Genomic DNA, 17566 nt, shown 5'->3' on the forward strand with positions numbered 1-17566 from the left:
AGGATTGTTCCAGAGACCCTCATGTCTCTGGAGTTGTGGAACATTTAACTGCGGACGGTCCGCTGGTTGGGAGCGGACGGTCCGCCAGGACTGTAACGGCTAGTTCTGACACGCATTAAATGCTCTCTGACTCTGTGGTTTATAACGGTGGACGGTCCGGTTTTTGAAACCGGACGGTCCGCGATCTCGCAGAAAAGACTGTAACGGCTAGTTTTTGATGGGATGTCTATATATACCCATTGCCCGGCCCTTGGGTCATTCTCTTGGCCATTTGGACTGCATTCTTGACCCTCTAGAGCTAAGACATCCCTCTCTCTCACACACTTGCTAAAGATTTGCATTTTTGAGAGTGAGAGTGCTTCCTAGTGCATTGCATCAAGAGGTTGAGCTTTGTGGCACTAGGGAATCTTCAAGCAAGGTTTATTGGCTTGTTACTCTTGGGAGTTGCCGCTCCCTAGACGGCTTGGAGAAGGTGATTTCGTGGAGCTTCTTGAAGGAGATTGTTGAGAAGCCCCGATTTCGGTTGTGAGAGGTTTTGTGCTCACCTCACCGGAGTGGTGAAGAGCAACTCTAGTGTAATCGAGGTGTGGAGTGGTTCCTTGATTCTAGCCGGCTCAAGATCAAGAGGTTCTTGATAGAGGAGCGGTTGATTCTTGGAATCCACCTCAACGTGGATTAGGGGTGACCGGCAAGTCATCGACACCACGGGATAAATTTGTGTGTCAAGCTTGGTTACTTCTCTAACTCTCTCTAATTGTTGTTATTTTGAGAAATTTACTTTACTAGAGCTTGAATTGTATTTTGTCACCCTAGGTTGCAAACCTTTCTAGACATAGTAGTAGCATGACATAGGGCTTTCTTTTGTTACTAATTAAATTTCTCTAGTGTTGTTGGTTTTAGTTTTTAAACCGCCTATTCACCCCCCCTCTAGTCGGTGTTCTTGATCCTACAACAGTACACGTCTTTGTCATCCTCCTGCATTTCTGGTGAACTTGGCTTGTCCATTTCAGGGTGGATTGAGAGAGTATATTGAGAGGTACATCAAGTGGTCTCTATACATATATAGGCACAACAGCAAGGGAAGTTTCTGATTAGTTCACACGGCATAGGCATTCAGTTCACACGGCAAGGCGGCATTCACACGGCAGTAACTTGATCATTTCACACGGCAGCAACTTGATCATTTCACACAGCAGCAAGGGAATAAAATCACTTCACACGGCAGCAAGGGAACACGACAGAACATATAGACAGAACAATGGCACCACATATTTCATAGTTCATTACACATAGTTTATAAATAAAGTTTGTTCCAGCACATAGTGCATTACACATAGTTAGACTGGAAATAATTTGCTCCTCAAACATTTTAGAGCTGCAACGTGCTCAGCTCTAATATCTTCAGGCATTCCTGATACATCTAGCTTGAGTAGATTTGAATATGTTTCAAACATTTTAGCCTCCTTCTCTTCCTTAGCTGCTTGTAGAGCAATCTTAGAAGCCTCTATCTTGTCGTTGCTAATCTTTCCTTGCATCTCAAGAGCTTTAAGACGATTGGCTTGGACATTGTTCTGAATTTTTTCAAATCTATCGAGCTCGTCAACATGTATCGCACTATCTTTAGATTTTCCTTTACCTTCATATGCAGCCCTTTTAGCTGCCTTCTGTCCCATTGGCCGTGGAAGGTCAATATCGTCTAGTCCTCCTTGTGTAGCTGTACTGTCCATCTTTCTCTTGCTTTGGTTCTTGCCCTGGAGCTGATCATTGTAACACATCCACTTCGTCTCATTACGGACCATGTACCAAACATTCATAAGCTGAAAATGTAATGTGATCCCTGGTTGTCTTCCTCATAGAATTTATGCGCTTTTTCTAACCACATTTCATCTGAATATCCACTCGTGAAAACCTTCCTAGCCTTCAACCAACAATCGTTGAACGAGTTTGTGAATCTATTGATCTTGTGCCACCTATCTTTAACTTGCTTTGTGGTCCTCCACCTAATTTTTGGAGTACTTTGGTTGTACTCCTTCTGCACATCTAACCAATACTTCTCAGACTTCTTAATATTTCCAGAAATTGAGTCGATTGAATGTTTGAGCCAAGCACTCATCTGCTCAAAAATAAAAAGACGGTGAATAGTTTAATCAATCTATGCAATTGTACATGGAAATAGTTTACGGAAATACCACTCTCCCATCCTCTTCAGGTTTCCATATTAACCTTGCCTCGGTCCTAACTTCTTCAGTTTCATCATCACCATCGATGTCAACCGGGTTGTTGCATGCAACGTGAGGTTCTTCGTCCACAGGTGCGCAATGTGATGTTCTTCCCACAAAATGCGAATTCTCAGGTAGATTACCTTGCTGGCCCACCATGTAGTTCATAAAACTATCAGAGCTGAAAAAGAAGAATGAATACATATATCATTGCTCCTATTGAAACGGGCATGCACAATAATTCAGAACAAGGAAATATTGATTCCAGAAGTAAAAAACATAGATGGGCATGCAAATTTACTAGTACAAAGTGATTTTACCGGTACACAATAATTCAGTTTAACAACAAATTTCGTCATTCTTCGGTTCTACGGAACATATATCGAACTAAATTTACTAGTACAAAGTGACTTTAATTTGTGTTTACACTTTAAGTCTGCACATCTAATTTCAATAATGGGTGACTCCTCAACAAAGGATCGATGGTTCAGATAAAAAAAAACTCGGTAAACAAGTAGTAGTTATACTGGCTTTCACTAGCTTCTCTAGCCACAGGACAAAAGCATCAGGACTTGCTGCTTGCCGCTCTAGATTAGTGGTAGGAGTGTACCAGCTAGTTCTCATCTCACGACGATTCCACGGACATGGTTCAGGACAAAAGCATCAGGACAAATGCATCAGGAACTAACGCTAGGCGGCATCGATTCTACGGACATGGTTCAAAAAGTACCTTTGCAGCAAGTTTGAAAACAAGGGTGGGGCGCTGCCAGGGGATGAGGCAAAGGCAGCAATGCCGCCAGGGGAGGAGCTTCGACCTGCACTGCCGAATGGGATCCGGGCGCCGGCGCCAAATCGAGTGGCGGAGGGAACTGTTCCGCTGCCAGGGGAAGAGCTCCGTTCGGTGGAGAACCTGGTGGCCGATGGGACTGCACCGCTGCCAGGGGAGGACATCGCGTTGGGGATCCTGGTGGCGCCGTCGATTTCGGCCGCAGTTGATATGCGGCCACCGGTGGAGGACCGGGCAAGGCCGACAGAGGGGCGACGGGCGCCATGGGAGGAACGGGTGCCGCCCTGGTTCTTCTTCGGTTCCATGTCCCGATGGAGGAGGGAGGGACGGGGGGCGGAGGAGAAAGGGAGGCGATCGATCGGGAGGAGAAAGGATGGAACACCGGATCCTAGAACAGATGGTAAAATTGTACAATCGGAGACGGGTGTCATCGCTTGGTACTTGGGTAAAGAGCCAGAGACGTCGCTCCGTCCACAGACGGCTCTTGTATTTTTTTGCAAATAACCCCCTGTAGATGGCTTAAGAGACACCACATTGATGTGGGTTGTACATGCCCTAAGGCCATCACAGACAAGAGATTGTGATATTTAATGTGACATGCGTCAAACTAATGAGAAGAACTGAAGAAAAAGGGGGAACAAAATGAACAGAGAAAGGAGACCTTAGTGATGGACAGCGGTGCATATCTACTCGCATTCTCCTGCAAGGATTCTATCTGTTTCCTCATCAGCCTCAAGGCCATCTTTCTTCATACGCTCAAGCAAGTCGGACACTGGCTTTCCCGCACAGACATAAGTCTTCAGTAAACCATGATAAACATCCCTAGTCAAAGGAACCAGCTTCTGTAGCATACTCGTCATCTCCTCAGCTGCTTCTACATCCTTTTGGTCCATGAAATGGTTCAGGCTCGTTAGCACATTTGCCAGGTCAGGTTTCCATGGAGAACTCGCAGAAGCAAGAGCCTTCCTTGTCATGGCCACTGCCTTCTGCACCTGACCAGTCAAAAAAAATCCACCAGCCAACTTATACCAAGTATTAGCAAAAGGTGTCCTTCCTTTCCTGATGGCGTCATCCACCCGAGCTACTGCCTTTTCTACAAGACCTTCTCTGCAGTAAGCATCAACCACTAAGTTGATTAATCTGAAATCTTTATAAGGAACACAGACCCTTTCCCACTCTTCCAATGCTTCTTCAGCCCCATCAATATCATTCTTCTTGAGTAACACACTTATCCTGGACATGTACATCGAGTTGCACGGTGGTACTTTGGATTTGTAGACCCTCCAAATGCGTTCAACTTCAGGATACATCTCCAAATCAGCATATGTATTGAGCAAGAAACTGTATGCGATCCTACCATTCTTGGGAGAGATCCGCCTCTCCGCTTCCAGAAGAGCTGTGACAGCCCTTACTTGTATCCCAGATGTCATAAACAATCTTGCTGCTGAAGCATATCCATGCCAACTCAAAAGCTTCTCGTGCGGATTGGCCTTGTTGAGCACCTTCTGAACTCCCTCAAAATCTTCAGCAGCAATGTACACAGCTACTAGACTCTCCACACTGAACATATCGGGCTTGACGCCTTTCTCTTCCATGTCCTGGAACATGGCGTGCACCCTTTCGAGCTGCCCAGTCTGCAAGAATAGATTCATCATGCAATTGTATGCATAAGAGCTCTTCATCCCCATGTCCTCCATCTTGGTGAAGAGCTGTTCAGCCTTCCCGACGTCCTTCTCCTCCACATAGCATTTCAGGAGGGAGCCATAGCACTGCAGCTTCCTCAGCTGCTTCGGCACCATGCCAAAGTACTCGACCGCTTTCTCGAGGCCGTGTACCTTGCTGATCAGCTCCAGCCGGTACGCGACGTCACCGGCCGTCAGGTGGAGGTGCCTCCGGTCCGTCATCCAGAAGGACACCTGCAAGAACGCAATGAATCGCCTGAAAGAGTGAGCGCAATGTGCATGGAGAATGGGCAATAATCTAAAAAAAATCAATTTTACGGGGGGTGGGTTTAGAGGGAAGGGGGATTTGCCTAGTACCTCGAGTGCGTGGGCGAAGCGGCGGAGGCCGACGAGCTTCTTGACGATGGCCTGGACGGTGTGCTTCTTGATGGTGTGGCCTTCTCGAGCCCACTGCTCCAGGACGGGGGACAGCGGGACGTTTGCGCGTCCAACATCCGCGATGCGGCGGTACAAGTCATCGGGCAGCGGCTTGGATGGGGATGGGGATGAGGAGGGGGAGGCTGTGACGGCGCCCTCAGCGGTGGTGGAGAGGCGGCGGAGGAGACGCCGGAACATGGTGGCGCGGCGCTCCGGCGGTCGGCGGCTTTGTGCGGGCTGGAGGAATATGACTGAGGGTTTGTTTGGGGGAAGAATGGGTACTCAACGAGGAATTGGGCCGAAATTGGTCAAAGCCCAAAAACGAGGCAGGAACCACACGCACCCGCGTCCCGCCGCAACCCAGCCAACCGCCACGGCATGGCCTCGTCCTCTCTCTTCGCCGCGGCGCGCCGCCTGCTCCGCCTCGGCGGCCGCGGCCGCAGCTGGATCCCCCCATCTCGCGCCGCCGCTTCCTCGTCTCGCAGCAACAGCGAGGAGAAGCGACCGCCGCCGGCGCGGCCACCGAGCCTGCAGTCCACGCTGTGGCCGCTGGGCCACCCGGGCACGCTCCTGGTGCCGGAGATCGAACTGTGGGCGGCGCGGCCCGGAAATCGCTTCCGTGCCGTTGAGCTCCAGCGCATCGTCAAGGAGCTCCGCAGGCGACGCCGCCCCCGCCAGGCCCTCGAGGTAGATACTCTGCCCTCCCCCGCGACTTCCTCTGCTCCTTGGTTACTGGTTCTGGTTGACGCACGGTATGTGTTCGATGCGTTGCCCCTGATGGTGTTTGGCTTCTCGGCGGTGCTGCCAATTGCTTCGTCCCGCTTTTATGTGTGCACATTTGTTAGTGACTCACTTGTGCAAGGTGCATGAGGTAATGGTGCAACGGAAAGAGGAGAAATTTTGTTCTGAGGAATTTCATAATTAAAAAAAGGATGTGAAATTTCTCTCAGTTTGTAGGTTATTTTCAATTGTGATCAGTTTCTCAGGAGTTCGATGTTCATCATGTGAAATACTTTCTTTTTTTTTATTGCGAACAACACGGAAAGGACTGCAAGGAGGAGAACTGTGCTTGTTATTGCTTGGACATTAGGTGTCTGTAGAAGAGTTAACCTGCCCTATAGTTATAGTTATCCACAAGCATCCACAATGGTGATTGACATCTATAACTCCGTACGAGCTAAGGCTACCATTGCCAACAAGCATGTAATTAGTTAACACTTTCCAATGTAAGAATCATTGATGTTCTAGCCTTCGAGGTCTTGTCGCTGCAGGTTTGCTGAATGAAGCAGTCCGTGCAATTTTTATCTATTTTTAGCAGACTTCATTAATCATTAGGTCTTCTTTTTTTCACTTTGCACAGGTCTCCGAATGGATGAACCTTAAGGGTCACGTCAAATTCCTGCCTAAGGATCATGCAGTTCACCTGGATTTGATCGGTGAAATTCATGGAGTTGGAGCAGCAGAGACCTACTTCAATAATCTGTCTGACAATGATAAGACAGAGAAACCCTATGGTGCACTTCTGAACTGCTACGCACGAGAGCTCCTTGTCGACAAAGCATTGGCCCATTTTCAGAAGATGAAAGAGCTGGGCTTTTTATTCTCCCCACTCCCGTACAACAACCTCATGAGCCTCTACACCAACCTGGGGCAGCATGAGAGGGTCCCTTCGGTGATGGCAGAAATGAAAAGCAATGGGATTATTCCTGACCAATTTAGCTACAGAATATGCATTAATTCTTATGGTGTGAAAGCAGATTTTTTTGGTCTGGAGAACACCCTGGAGGAGATGGAGTGTGAGCCTCAAATTACTGTTGACTGGAATACCTATGCTGTTGTGGCGAATAACTATATTAAGGGAAACCTAAGAGATAAGGCATACTCTGCATTACAGAAAGCAGAGTCAAAAATAGATGAAAAAGATTCGGATTGCTATAACCACCTGATTTCCTTGTATGGTCACCTGGGGGACAAATCAGAGGTCAAGAGGCTGTGGGCACTCCAAATGTTGAACTGCAAGAGGCATATTAATAGGGACTACACCTCAATGCTTGCTGTACTCATGAAGCTTGATGAGATCGCAGAAGCTGAAGCTCTGTTGAAAGAGTGGGAGTCTAGCAAAAATGCATTCGACTTCCATGTTCCAAATGTCCTGCTCACCGGGTACCGCCAGAAGGACTTGCTGGACAAGGCTGAGACACTGCTCGACGACTTCTTGAAAAAGGGAAAGGTGCCTACTTCAACCAGCTGGGCCATTGTGGCTATTGGCTATGCAGAGAAAGGTAATGTTGTGAAAGCTTATGAGCTGACTAAGAAAGCCCTCCGTGTATACACGCCAAATAGTGGCTGGATCCCTAGGCCTTCAATGATTGAGATGATACTTAAGTATCTTGGAGATGAAGGAGAGCTCAAGGATGTCGAAACTTTTGTTGATCTGCTGAAAGTTGCTGTGCCAATGAACTCGGACATGACCGAGGCTCTGTCAAGGGCTCGTGCAAGAGAAGAGAAGGAGGTTGCGGAGACAAATGCATGAAGGCTGTTGTTGCCCGAGCTCTTGATTATTAACGAGACGGAGCTTTAGTTCTGCTGCTGTTGCCCTCCCTTCAAACTTCTAGTCGTTCTACTTGGAAATAATTATGTCAGTTTTAGAATTTCTCTAGTTCATATGACTGTCTTTGTAGGGTGGCACTAGTAACTTATGTGAAGTATTTTTTTAGTGGAAATGCAAGGAATAGAAAAGGCGAAGTCTTAGTCGGCAAAAGGTGGCTGTTTGTCGAGGACCGAGCTACCTTCCACATACTGTCAGCCGGATTTACGATAGAACTGTCACTCTGGCCATAATGCACTGAGCCAAAGATACCGGAGCCTGAAGCAAGCCGCAGCTTTGATGAGCGCGCGCCGGCGCAAGGCACAGCAAATATCATGGGCCTGCACCCGGCGCGTAGCTGATCACGGCGAGTCGAACTGATCAAGGCACCGCAAATATCTCACACCGGCCATGCGCGCTACATGATGCGCATAGCCTCTTGCAACTCCACGCGTTTGGCTCGTGTGTTTGGCCTTGCTCCGGCTAGGATATCGTCTGTTCCAGTACTTGCACTTTCGCTAACAAAATACTTCACAGAAACTAACAGTGCCATGCTGCAAAGTCATATGAAGCAAAGAAATTCTAAGACTGGCACAATTCTTTCATGTAGCGCCTAGGTGACGGGAAATTATGAAACGGAACGAGCACGTATTATTCCGAGGTTTCTTCGGCCGGGGGGATGACATCCGGCAGGTTTTATCAGAGGGCTCGAGGTCGCTGAATTCAATTGAAGCCAAAAATGACAGGAAGATTGAGTGCGATGAGCAGCAGTGATCAGCGCAAGACGATCAGCGGCAGCGGCCGCCCACGCCACCGGCGGCTGTGAGCAGCGCGCTTGCTTACGAATGCTTAGATCTCGAGGACGATTGGAACAAACATTCAGTACCAATTCCAACCTACGTCAATTGTCTCCAGCCCCACGCAGCAGTACCACCGACCACATCAATGGTGAAATGCCTTCTCTCCACCGTGGCACCTAGGATGCAATCATGCCAAGTTTCTACAATGATCGACTACGGTTTCTCAATAACAGTGGAATCTTGGCATCAGTTTAATACACATACACAAGCATTTCAATTCGTCCATCTATTAATCTTGATAATAACCGAATAAAAAGCTTCCAGCCTGTGCCAGGCCCCAAATTAAACTGCATGCTGATATAAGACCAAACAGCACCGAAGTCGTTTCAGGTTATTCCTTCTGCAGATGTCACAATTCTAGTAATGTGGCACTGGCAGATGTCTCAAACGTGGATCTATGAATACATCGGCTAAATGTAATCTTAGCACTATTCAACTCTGGCCAGACACTAGAAACCCCAGCGAGACGAACGCAATGCGCCTACTCTGACAGGGTCGACTTCAGCTCTCCGCTCTTCTCCATCTCAAGAATGATATCGCAACCACCTATCAGCTCTGATTTGTAGTACAGTTGAGGGAAAGTAGGCCAATTGGAGTATGTCTTCAGACCTTGTCTAACTTCCTCATCGGATAAGATGTCGAAGGACCCAAAGCTGATCCCTTCCTTCTTCAATGCATTCACAACCTTCGAACTGAAGCCGCAACGAGGAGCATCTGGGGTGCCCTTCATGAAAAGCATCACTGGGGCTGAAGAAATCAGGGCCTTCAGTCTGTCCTCGAGAGTTTCCTTTGCTATAACCCCTTTCTCAGACAGGACCTTCTTCAGTTCACCGCTCTTATGCATCTCCATCACTATGTCAGAACCACCAACCAGTTCACCTTTTATGTATAGCTGAGGGTAACTAGGCCAGTTTGAGAAAACCTTCAGACCCTGTCTAACCTCATCATCTAACAGAATGTCAAAACTGGAGAAAGGAATGTTCTCTTGCTTAAGGATGTGAACTAACTTCCCACTGAATCCACACTTTGGCTCCTCAGGTGAACCTTTAATAAATACCATCACAGGGCTGGAATTAACAAGGCTTGCCAAACGAGCTTTCTGTGCATCAGTAAGCCCGACTGGTTCAGAAACTGCACCAGCTTTTCCAGATGGAGCCTCAGGTTCCACTGCCTCAACGCTTTTGCTTCCCTGTGGTTTGAGGGGAATATTGTGCTCCTCAAAAACATCCTTCAATTCACCACTGTCATGCATAGCAACAACAATATCACATCCACCAAGCAGCTCACCTTTGCAGTAGAGCTGAGGGAAAGTGGGCCAGTTAGAGAACTTCTTCATTCCTTCACGCACATCATTGTCTGTGAGAATATCAAAGCTCCCAAAGTTGACTCCTTCCTGCTTCAAAATGTCAACCACTTTACGGCTGAAACCACACCTTGGTTGCTCAGGGGTTCCCTTCATAAACAGAAATACAGGATGGGAATTGACAAGCTGCTCCAAACGCTTATTCAGTGTATCTGGCAGGCTTCCAGGATTCGTGTCCTCAGCAGCAGAAGATCCATTCCGCTGAGCCAATTCTTGGACCTTTTCAAGTACAGCAGGCCCAGCAGCCACTCCAAGGCTTGCAGGTACAGCGGACTCAGCAACACTGGCAGGCCCGGCTATTTTTGCAACCTTATTGGCCAGGCTAGCTGGATTTGCTCCCTCCAGAGTGTCAACAGTTTTGCCTTCCTGCCAGCAGATAATGTAAGCATGAGGATGAAGACATCCTAATAAAGAAAAATCATACAAATCTATTTTGGGTAACAAGGATTTTAGGAACTCCTGAACTTAACTAAGAAGAAAAAAAAATCCTCTACGAAAAAGCAACAAACACTTTAGCAAGGTAACCTGCCAACCTTTCAAAAAGAAAGACAAGTACAATAACCTACTAGGCTATTTGACATCTTCCATGCAGTTCTTAAACTGTGCCTTGACATTATGCTAAATAAGTATGCAATACAGAAGAAAAATCTATATTTCACACTATCACACAATACACCTAATCAGAAGTATTATACTTCAAAAGGAACCTTCAGCATAGAGTATTGACAGCAACATTAAACAAATTTATACACAATCTTTGGTGCAGGAACGCTCAAGTGAATTGGGGAACTGACAATACCAAGTTGTTATCACACAACACTGTATATGAAAGCATATTCTGATAAGGATGTACTATGTAGCTGTATGAGACCCAAAGAACGAGGTTAGTCAACTACTCATTGCAAAGCCAGTTGGGGGCTTTTCTCCCAAATGATGCTAGTCAAGGCTCCCAGGACTTTGTCTATTCTTGCTTAATAATGAATAACAATTAAAAATATAACTTTTATAGGAGGGTTTGACTTCAAAACACATAGTCACCTAGATAAACAAACTTTTTTTTTTTGAAATAGTGATAAACGAACTCACTCCCTAACACATCAAATCTATCTGGAAGGACACTAAAACTCTATCCAAACCTCACACTAATATCTAACTACCAACAAATAATGCTACACATACTTCTGTTTGATGAGTGCGCAGATGCTACAATGCATATGGGACCAGCTGTGCACTTATGCTATAGTGCCATCATAGTATTAACTACATTACAATTTCCTTTTTGCAGACAAAATGGCAAATCATTCATCAAATATACTAAATTGATGTAATCCGTTGTTGAATGAGTCATGAAAAGATCAATTCTGTGGATCCTTACAGAACTGCCACTCATCATGAAAAATATATTTCACTCTACATCATCATTGACGATAAAAGATATCCATTCAATTATTCATCCTCAGTGAAGACAAGGAGCATAGTTCTAACAGAAAACATTGTGCAAAACTAAAATAACAATATGACAAGAAGCAAGAATAAAAGAGTAGTCGTTTACCAACCTTGCAGAAAACAAAATATGGCACCGCTGTAACTCCATATGCCTCTGATATTTCAGGTTGTTCTTCAGCTTCAACCTGATAGAAGTTACCAGCAAATAAGTGAATAATTTTCAAACATTTTGATGTTGGTGACTGTCAATGAACCATAAGTACTGGACACTAAGGGATGCAAAAGTAGCGGCCTGAGCATAATAACCATGAAGGTGAAATAATGAACGGCAGCAGCAATTACTGAAAGCTGAGTCCAATGATTTACTAATTCGGTGAAAGTGCTAACTGCTAAATGAAGGATCAATAAGGAAACAGATTCATATGTTTTCAAATGTGTTGTTCTTAAAAAAAAAAGTCTTCAACTGCATACACATCACAAACTAGTGTGAGTGTGTGACATTCAACAGGGTGACCCTACGACAACTGAACACATACTAAACAAACACCACACAGGAAACATTATTCAAATATAAGCATGAGACTTCAAATAGCAATAGTTCCGGAAAAAACTAAAGGACTACAGAATAACACCACAAATCACAAATCTCATCTGAGCACAGGGACATAAGTCCACAGAGAAATAAAGGTCCTCTCCTTGATCCATTCCAACAGAAATTTAGAAAATCAGTGAAAAACACTGGCAAGGGATGTGACGTATGACGATGAAAACATCAAATATGCCATTGAGTTGGCTACAATTAGCCTAACAATTATGTGACCGCACAAGTTGGATACTGTTTAGAGTTGAAAGTAAGGCTAGTACAATTTCAAAACCAACCTACAAGGAAGTTGCAACTAGTAAAAAACTATCCTGTAAACAAATGCGCAGAAGCATTACGGCAACAGAACACTCAGCTCAGTTTTGAGTTACTGGTTTGATCCTGTGAACAGAGGTCCAATAGGGAGGAAACATTCACAGTACAGCAACCCAACCCAACAAGCGCCCTCCGCCTTAAACACTACAAAACCCTAAACTCCAGCCCCGAATCCGACCCGTTTACCCCCACCCATCGGCTACCGGACCGAATCTACCGCGATCGGAGGGTGAGGCGAAGCAGCGGAATCAGTCGTACCCTGAGGAAGGCGGCGTGGGGGAAGTCGACGGCGATGTGGGCGAAGACCTCGTCCATCTGCTTGGACGCCTCGCACCACCCCGCCCAGAAGTGCACGGCGGCCGCCCGCGCGCCGGCCACCGCCGCGTCCAGCTCCGCCTTGGACCCCACCTCCCTCACCGCCCCGCCGCTCGCCATCGCCCGCACCACCTTCGCGCGCTGGCAGCGGGATGAGACGAGAAGGAGAGATGCGGGTGGAGGCGGCGGTGGTAGAGGACGCCGGGCGTGGGTGGAGGTTGCGGCCTGGGGTTTTCCTCTCCTTTTCTGCGACGCGCGAGGGATCGATTCGATCGATCGATTCGGCCGGGTGGGTCGCCGAGCGGAGCGGAGCGGCGCGGCGCAGCAGCGAACCCGACCGAGCCCGGGATGGGTCGCCTCCTTTTTGTGCGGCTTTCCCGTGCGGCGATGAGACGGGGCGGACGGCGACGGAACATTCGAGAAGGGGCCGCGTGGGAAAGCGACGGCGGCCGGGGAGCCGGGCCGCGGTTTTGGGCCGATCTCGGCGGCGTGCGCGCCCACGAGAGAGCCCAAGGTGGCGAGGTTTCGGCCCGTTTCGGCCTGGTCGGGCGCATTTTTGGGGGGACGTGCGTGCGCGGTGTGGTGTCGCCGCCGGCCTGGCAAAGTGGCTGGGCGGCGGTGGGGTCTAGCCGCCGTCCGCGCGGCCCGCTGCCGGGCGAGGAGCCTATAAAACGGGGAGGCTCTCCGGCAGCTGCTGAGCGCCCTCGCTTGCGCAGAAACCCTAGTCCACGGCCGCCTCGCTCTCAATCGACAAACCCTCGCTAGATCTATGCGCGGCCATGCCTTGCCTTTCTCTCCGATATCGAGAGCGTAGTACGCCGGTTGCTGCGAGGTATTGGTGTGGTTTGTGTTTCTGTGTGTGCGTGTCGTCGTCTCCTTTGATGCGAATTTGGTCGGTTGCTTGCCATCTTTTGCCGAATCAATCACGCGGATCGATGATGCTGAGAAATACTGCGTTATCTTCCTGATACAATGTGAGGACGTCGTTGCGATGGCCTCCTGATGACTAACTGTCTTGCTGAGATCCAAGTAACAAATTGGCAGATCTTCTCTGGTTTGCTTTCCTTTCCTTTCCTTTCGTCTTCCCGGCCTCTTGACTGCATGACTCGTAAGCTTCTTTGGATTGCCTGGCGATGCCGTGCCGTACAGGTGTTTTTTTGGTCGCTCAATCCATCTTACCGCCTTCCTTGCTTCATATTTGGATTGTTGAATTAATACGATTTTTTTTTGAAAAGTCGAATTAGTACGATTTGATCGACCAGATTTACAACGATCTTTTCATCAGACCGTTGAGAATCCAATCCATCGCGAGTTCAGACCAGCATTCCTGAAAGCTCACTAATTTCTCTTTGGTGCAACTTAGCCTCGTTTAGCATAGAGTAACATAACACGCAGTTCAGACCATAAAACGGAAATTAGCAGGCAGCACCTCACGTCTGAGAACAGCCAGTAAGTATGGCATCGGAAAAATGAAAAAATAAAAAGGTCCCATGCTAAACAGCATGTGTAAACCCAGCGAATGCAATTCAAAGATACTTGCAGCAACGGAAACCGCACCATTTAACACAGCGACGATGAGTGCGTGAATGTTTGGCAGAAACAGGTTAACTGAGCTACGACACGGCTACATACATTACAGGCAATGCGGTACGGTGTCAGCGTTTAACACCACTTTTCACAGTATCGTCAAGCGTTCTTATTTACAGCTGCTCTAGCGAATATACAGCGACTCCGCGCTCTCTCTCAGCTGAAGACGGGGTGACTACCCATCAGCAGCGTAGAATGGAATCGACTTCAGCGGCATCACCTTCTCCTGCAATGAAAGTGCTGTCAGTGAGTTCTACCCTACGCCTCGGAAGAAAATCAGCAGGAACATCGTGCCTTTGAAGCTACCTCAGAGTTCTCCAGATGCTCAGTGGGGAAATGAAGCCCAGTGGAACAGTTCTCAAGCAACTCCGGACTCTTCAGCCATGCTTTGTGGGCTTCAATGGCTTTCAGCTTAAAGCGAAACATCTGCGAGTGCCAACATCCACTCATTCAGTCACGCAACATGATTTACGGAAAAGTAAATTAATCAAGTATCCTGAAAGAGGAGAGAAATAAGTAGCTGGCATAAAGGAGTGATATCGTGCTCCAAACCTCAGATAAAGAAATACTTGGCTTCTCCAGTTCATCCCCCTTGACATGAGTTCCAGTACCTTGACATTCTGGGCAAAATATGGATGTTATTTTGGTCTTCTTAGGTGCATTCTTTGCCTTTCTTCCTCGATTGCTCTTCCCCTTGGTAACTAATTGGTCAGTCAGCATTTCATATTGACACAAAATAGTCCAGTGTAAGAGGCAGGAAGTGTGAAACAGATGATAAGCCTGCAAAATTAGGTGCAGCAAAGTCATTACAGAAGAACATTTGCAATTTCAAAGAGGAGATTTTCTAGTTGGTATATTTAGGGTGGAAAAAAATGAATTCTGCAATTGCATTTTTGTAAGAGCTTTTTTGCTTCAGGGGAGATAGCTTTGTTTTGCTAATTGTAATACAAAAGTCTGCAGGTCTAACTTTTGAATTACATTCCAGTTTACTTTCTCTGTACAAAAATGGTAAACCTGTCCATCCTACTGTCTTCAAGAAACACTTTTTTGGCGAGGACTGTCTTCAAAAAACATGATGAAATAGAAATAGCAAAGAAGAATGAAATTGCTTACCCCACTTGAATTTCTGCTGCTGCAAGCTAGGTTTCCTGTATTGCAGTTCAGCAAGGTAGCAACATCCTTTCCAGGAAGCATTGGTCTCCCACAAATATCACACACTTTCTCAGCTGCTATGCGCTTCTGCTTCCTCAACTCTCTCCTCACTGATTTGCTGGATAAGAGGCCAACTTGAAGATTGTGTGAGGTACCTGTTGGGGAACCAGTCACAATAGCTTGGCTACTGCCCTGGGGAGAGCTGCTCTGACCATTTGACTCTTCTGAAGATGCTTCCTGATCAGAGAAGGACTTTTTCAATCTCTTTCCACGATGTCCAGCATCATCAATCACAAAGAAAGATCCAGCAGAGACAGAAAGGTCCTGTTCATCAGAAGACCACTTCCTGCCCAAATCATGAGTATAAGAGAAGTTGACTATGGCAAAGCCAGATTGCTCATATGTGTTACAACTGTCAGAACCATGGGAGCCTTCTTGTCCTACCCAAGCACACCAGATCTTGCTTATCTTCTTGCAATTCTTGTTACCTTCACAGATCCTGTATGAAATATTTCCATACCCCAGAAGATGCACAGGCAAGTCTGAAACAACATCCTTTAACAATACACCAGGAATAACAAGAGGACCATCAGTTCCACAGTTTGACAGCACACGATCTTCAGGTATAGCAGCAACTCTACCACTAGCACGGCCTTTTGCACAATTGCGTTCACCTTTCGCACCATTACAGGAGCTAGAACCATCTCTCAACTTCGAGGTCACCTCGGTATCATTTCCAGAAACCTCAGGCTGTGGAACCAGAGCTAGCTCTCTGGTAGTCTGCGAGCTTGAGTCCAGCAGGAGCGGATCCTTCTCACGCGAGTTGTTGAAGAACAGCACGCCGTCGTTAAACGGCCATGGCATCGGCCCAAACAGTGTGACCTTGGCCTCGGCGTACCGCCGTGAGTGCAGATTCCCCTTGAGGTGGTCAAACAGCACATTGTCACTGAAGCACTCGGTGAGACAGACGGTGCAGAAGAAGATGACGCGCTTCCCGACACGCCGGAGCTCCACGTATGGGTGCCCGCTCTGCCGCACCTCCCGGAGAGTGGCCTTCGCAGCAATCTCACGGATGTCCATAGGACCATTCCTCTGGATCACCAATTCCTTCCCCACCATGGTGAAATACTCAGTTGGCCACCAAACTTAAATTTCCGCTTCTTTTGCTCACAAATCCCTCAAATTACCCTCCAAAACTACTTCCCTAACCTTCTCTGTTGAAATTTTCTGAAACTGCAAACGATACTAACACCTCTTGAGATCTATGCTTCCCTCCAAAGTCCAAACCCTAAATTACAAACTTAACAACAAACTAACGGAGGTCGGAGCGGGCCTCGACTACCCAGGGGCGGACCCAGCATAGGACATGGGTATGCACATGTACACCCGATCATTTTTTCAAACGAAATCGAGCGGGTTTGCATACCTGGTGGATCAGATCCGAACACAGAGAGTTTTGTTAGCGTTTGGGGTGCTCCATCTCGCACAGCAGAAGCAAAAAGAAGGAGCGGGTATACCTGGTGGATGCTCGTCGCCGGCAAAGGGCTGGGCAAAGACGTCACGAATGGCGCCGCCGCGCGCCCAGTCGTCGCCGCCAGGAAAGGAAGACGGAGGAGAGAGTCAGCGAGAAGGGGAAAGGGGGGAAGAAACAGAGAGAGCCTGAGGCCCTGAGCCGTGAGGGGGGAGGGCTGTCAATGAGCCAAGCTCCAGCGAGCCTGCCACCTCAAGCTGGAGTTCGATAGCATTCCGAGCCGGCGTGGGAAATTTCGGATGAGAAGGTGCTGCAAGAGGAGGACGACGAGAATTCGAGAAGAGAAAGGAAGGCAGGTAGAAAGCGAAAGAAGAGGCGCCGCCGCGCTGGGAATAAATGTCATAGCGTGTTTCCGGAGACCGACCCTTCAACTGCGGTTTTTCGAATGGCTCATGACTTATCTGGAGTAGGGTGACAAAAATGGCCAGAAGTCCTGAACGCAGTTGGAGTTGTACGTCCAAAGGTGTAAAAATTTAGAAATTAACTATTTATTTTTTGTCAAATATTATACGCATATACTTACTTCTATAAATATATAAATATATTTTCTACTTTTATAAACATTTCCGAGAGACTGAGGGGGAAATATTGAGATTGGCGAAATCCACACAAGAGCATCATCATCGACGGTGAAAATATACCGCAATCAAATTTTAGCAGAAAAATATGAGCATATATGCCAATTCAATGACTCGAACATGGAC

The 17566-nt window shown here is 47.3% G+C and overlaps 3 protein-coding genes across 5 annotated transcripts; 1 reads left to right on the forward strand and 2 right to left on the reverse strand.

The window, feature by feature from the left end:
- Positions 1–1259: 1259 nt before the first annotated feature.
- On the reverse strand, positions 1260–5422 carry LOC112873955 (pentatricopeptide repeat-containing protein At2g20710, mitochondrial-like). Of its 3 annotated transcripts, XR_003224861.1 has the most exons (4): positions 5046–5422; positions 2950–4922; positions 2190–2400; positions 1260–2113 (listed from the first exon to the last, which is right to left on the reverse strand). XR_003224861.1 is itself a non-coding variant. In XM_025937071.1 (3 exons), exons 1-2 carry the CDS (start codon positions 5301–5303, stop codon positions 3693–3695), a joined length of 1488 nt encoding a protein of 495 aa, XP_025792856.1. In that variant the 5' UTR covers positions 5304–5422; the 3' UTR covers positions 1260–2400; positions 3668–3692. The 3 variants fall into 3 exon arrangements, 1 of the variants encoding a protein (XP_025792856.1); XR_003224860.1 differs by having other exon boundaries at positions 1260–2400; XM_025937071.1 differs by having other exon boundaries at positions 1260–2400; positions 3668–4922.
- Positions 5364–7866, forward strand: LOC112873956 (pentatricopeptide repeat-containing protein At4g21705, mitochondrial-like). Its single transcript, XM_025937073.1, has 2 exons — positions 5364–5792; positions 6466–7866. The coding sequence occupies exons 1-2, from the start codon at positions 5484–5486 to the stop codon at positions 7636–7638; spliced, it is 1482 nt and encodes a 493-aa protein (XP_025792858.1). The 5' UTR covers positions 5364–5483; the 3' UTR covers positions 7639–7866.
- Positions 7867–8711: 845 nt separating this feature from the next.
- Positions 8712–17212, reverse strand: LOC112873958. The gene is made up of 7 exons (XM_025937074.1): positions 16849–17212; positions 15293–16757; positions 14732–14959; positions 14486–14605; positions 12536–12673; positions 11472–11546; positions 8712–10281 (listed from the first exon to the last, which is right to left on the reverse strand). The coding sequence occupies exons 2-7, from the start codon at positions 16448–16450 to the stop codon at positions 9034–9036; spliced, it is 2967 nt and encodes a 988-aa protein (XP_025792859.1). The 5' UTR covers positions 16451–16757; positions 16849–17212; the 3' UTR covers positions 8712–9033.
- Positions 17213–17566: the final 354 nt, after the last annotated feature.

Source organism: Panicum hallii, chromosome 9 (genome assembly GCF_002211085.1).
Source record: "Panicum hallii strain FIL2 chromosome 9, PHallii_v3.1, whole genome shotgun sequence".
Classification (NCBI taxonomy): Eukaryota; Viridiplantae; Streptophyta; class Magnoliopsida; order Poales; family Poaceae; genus Panicum; species Panicum hallii.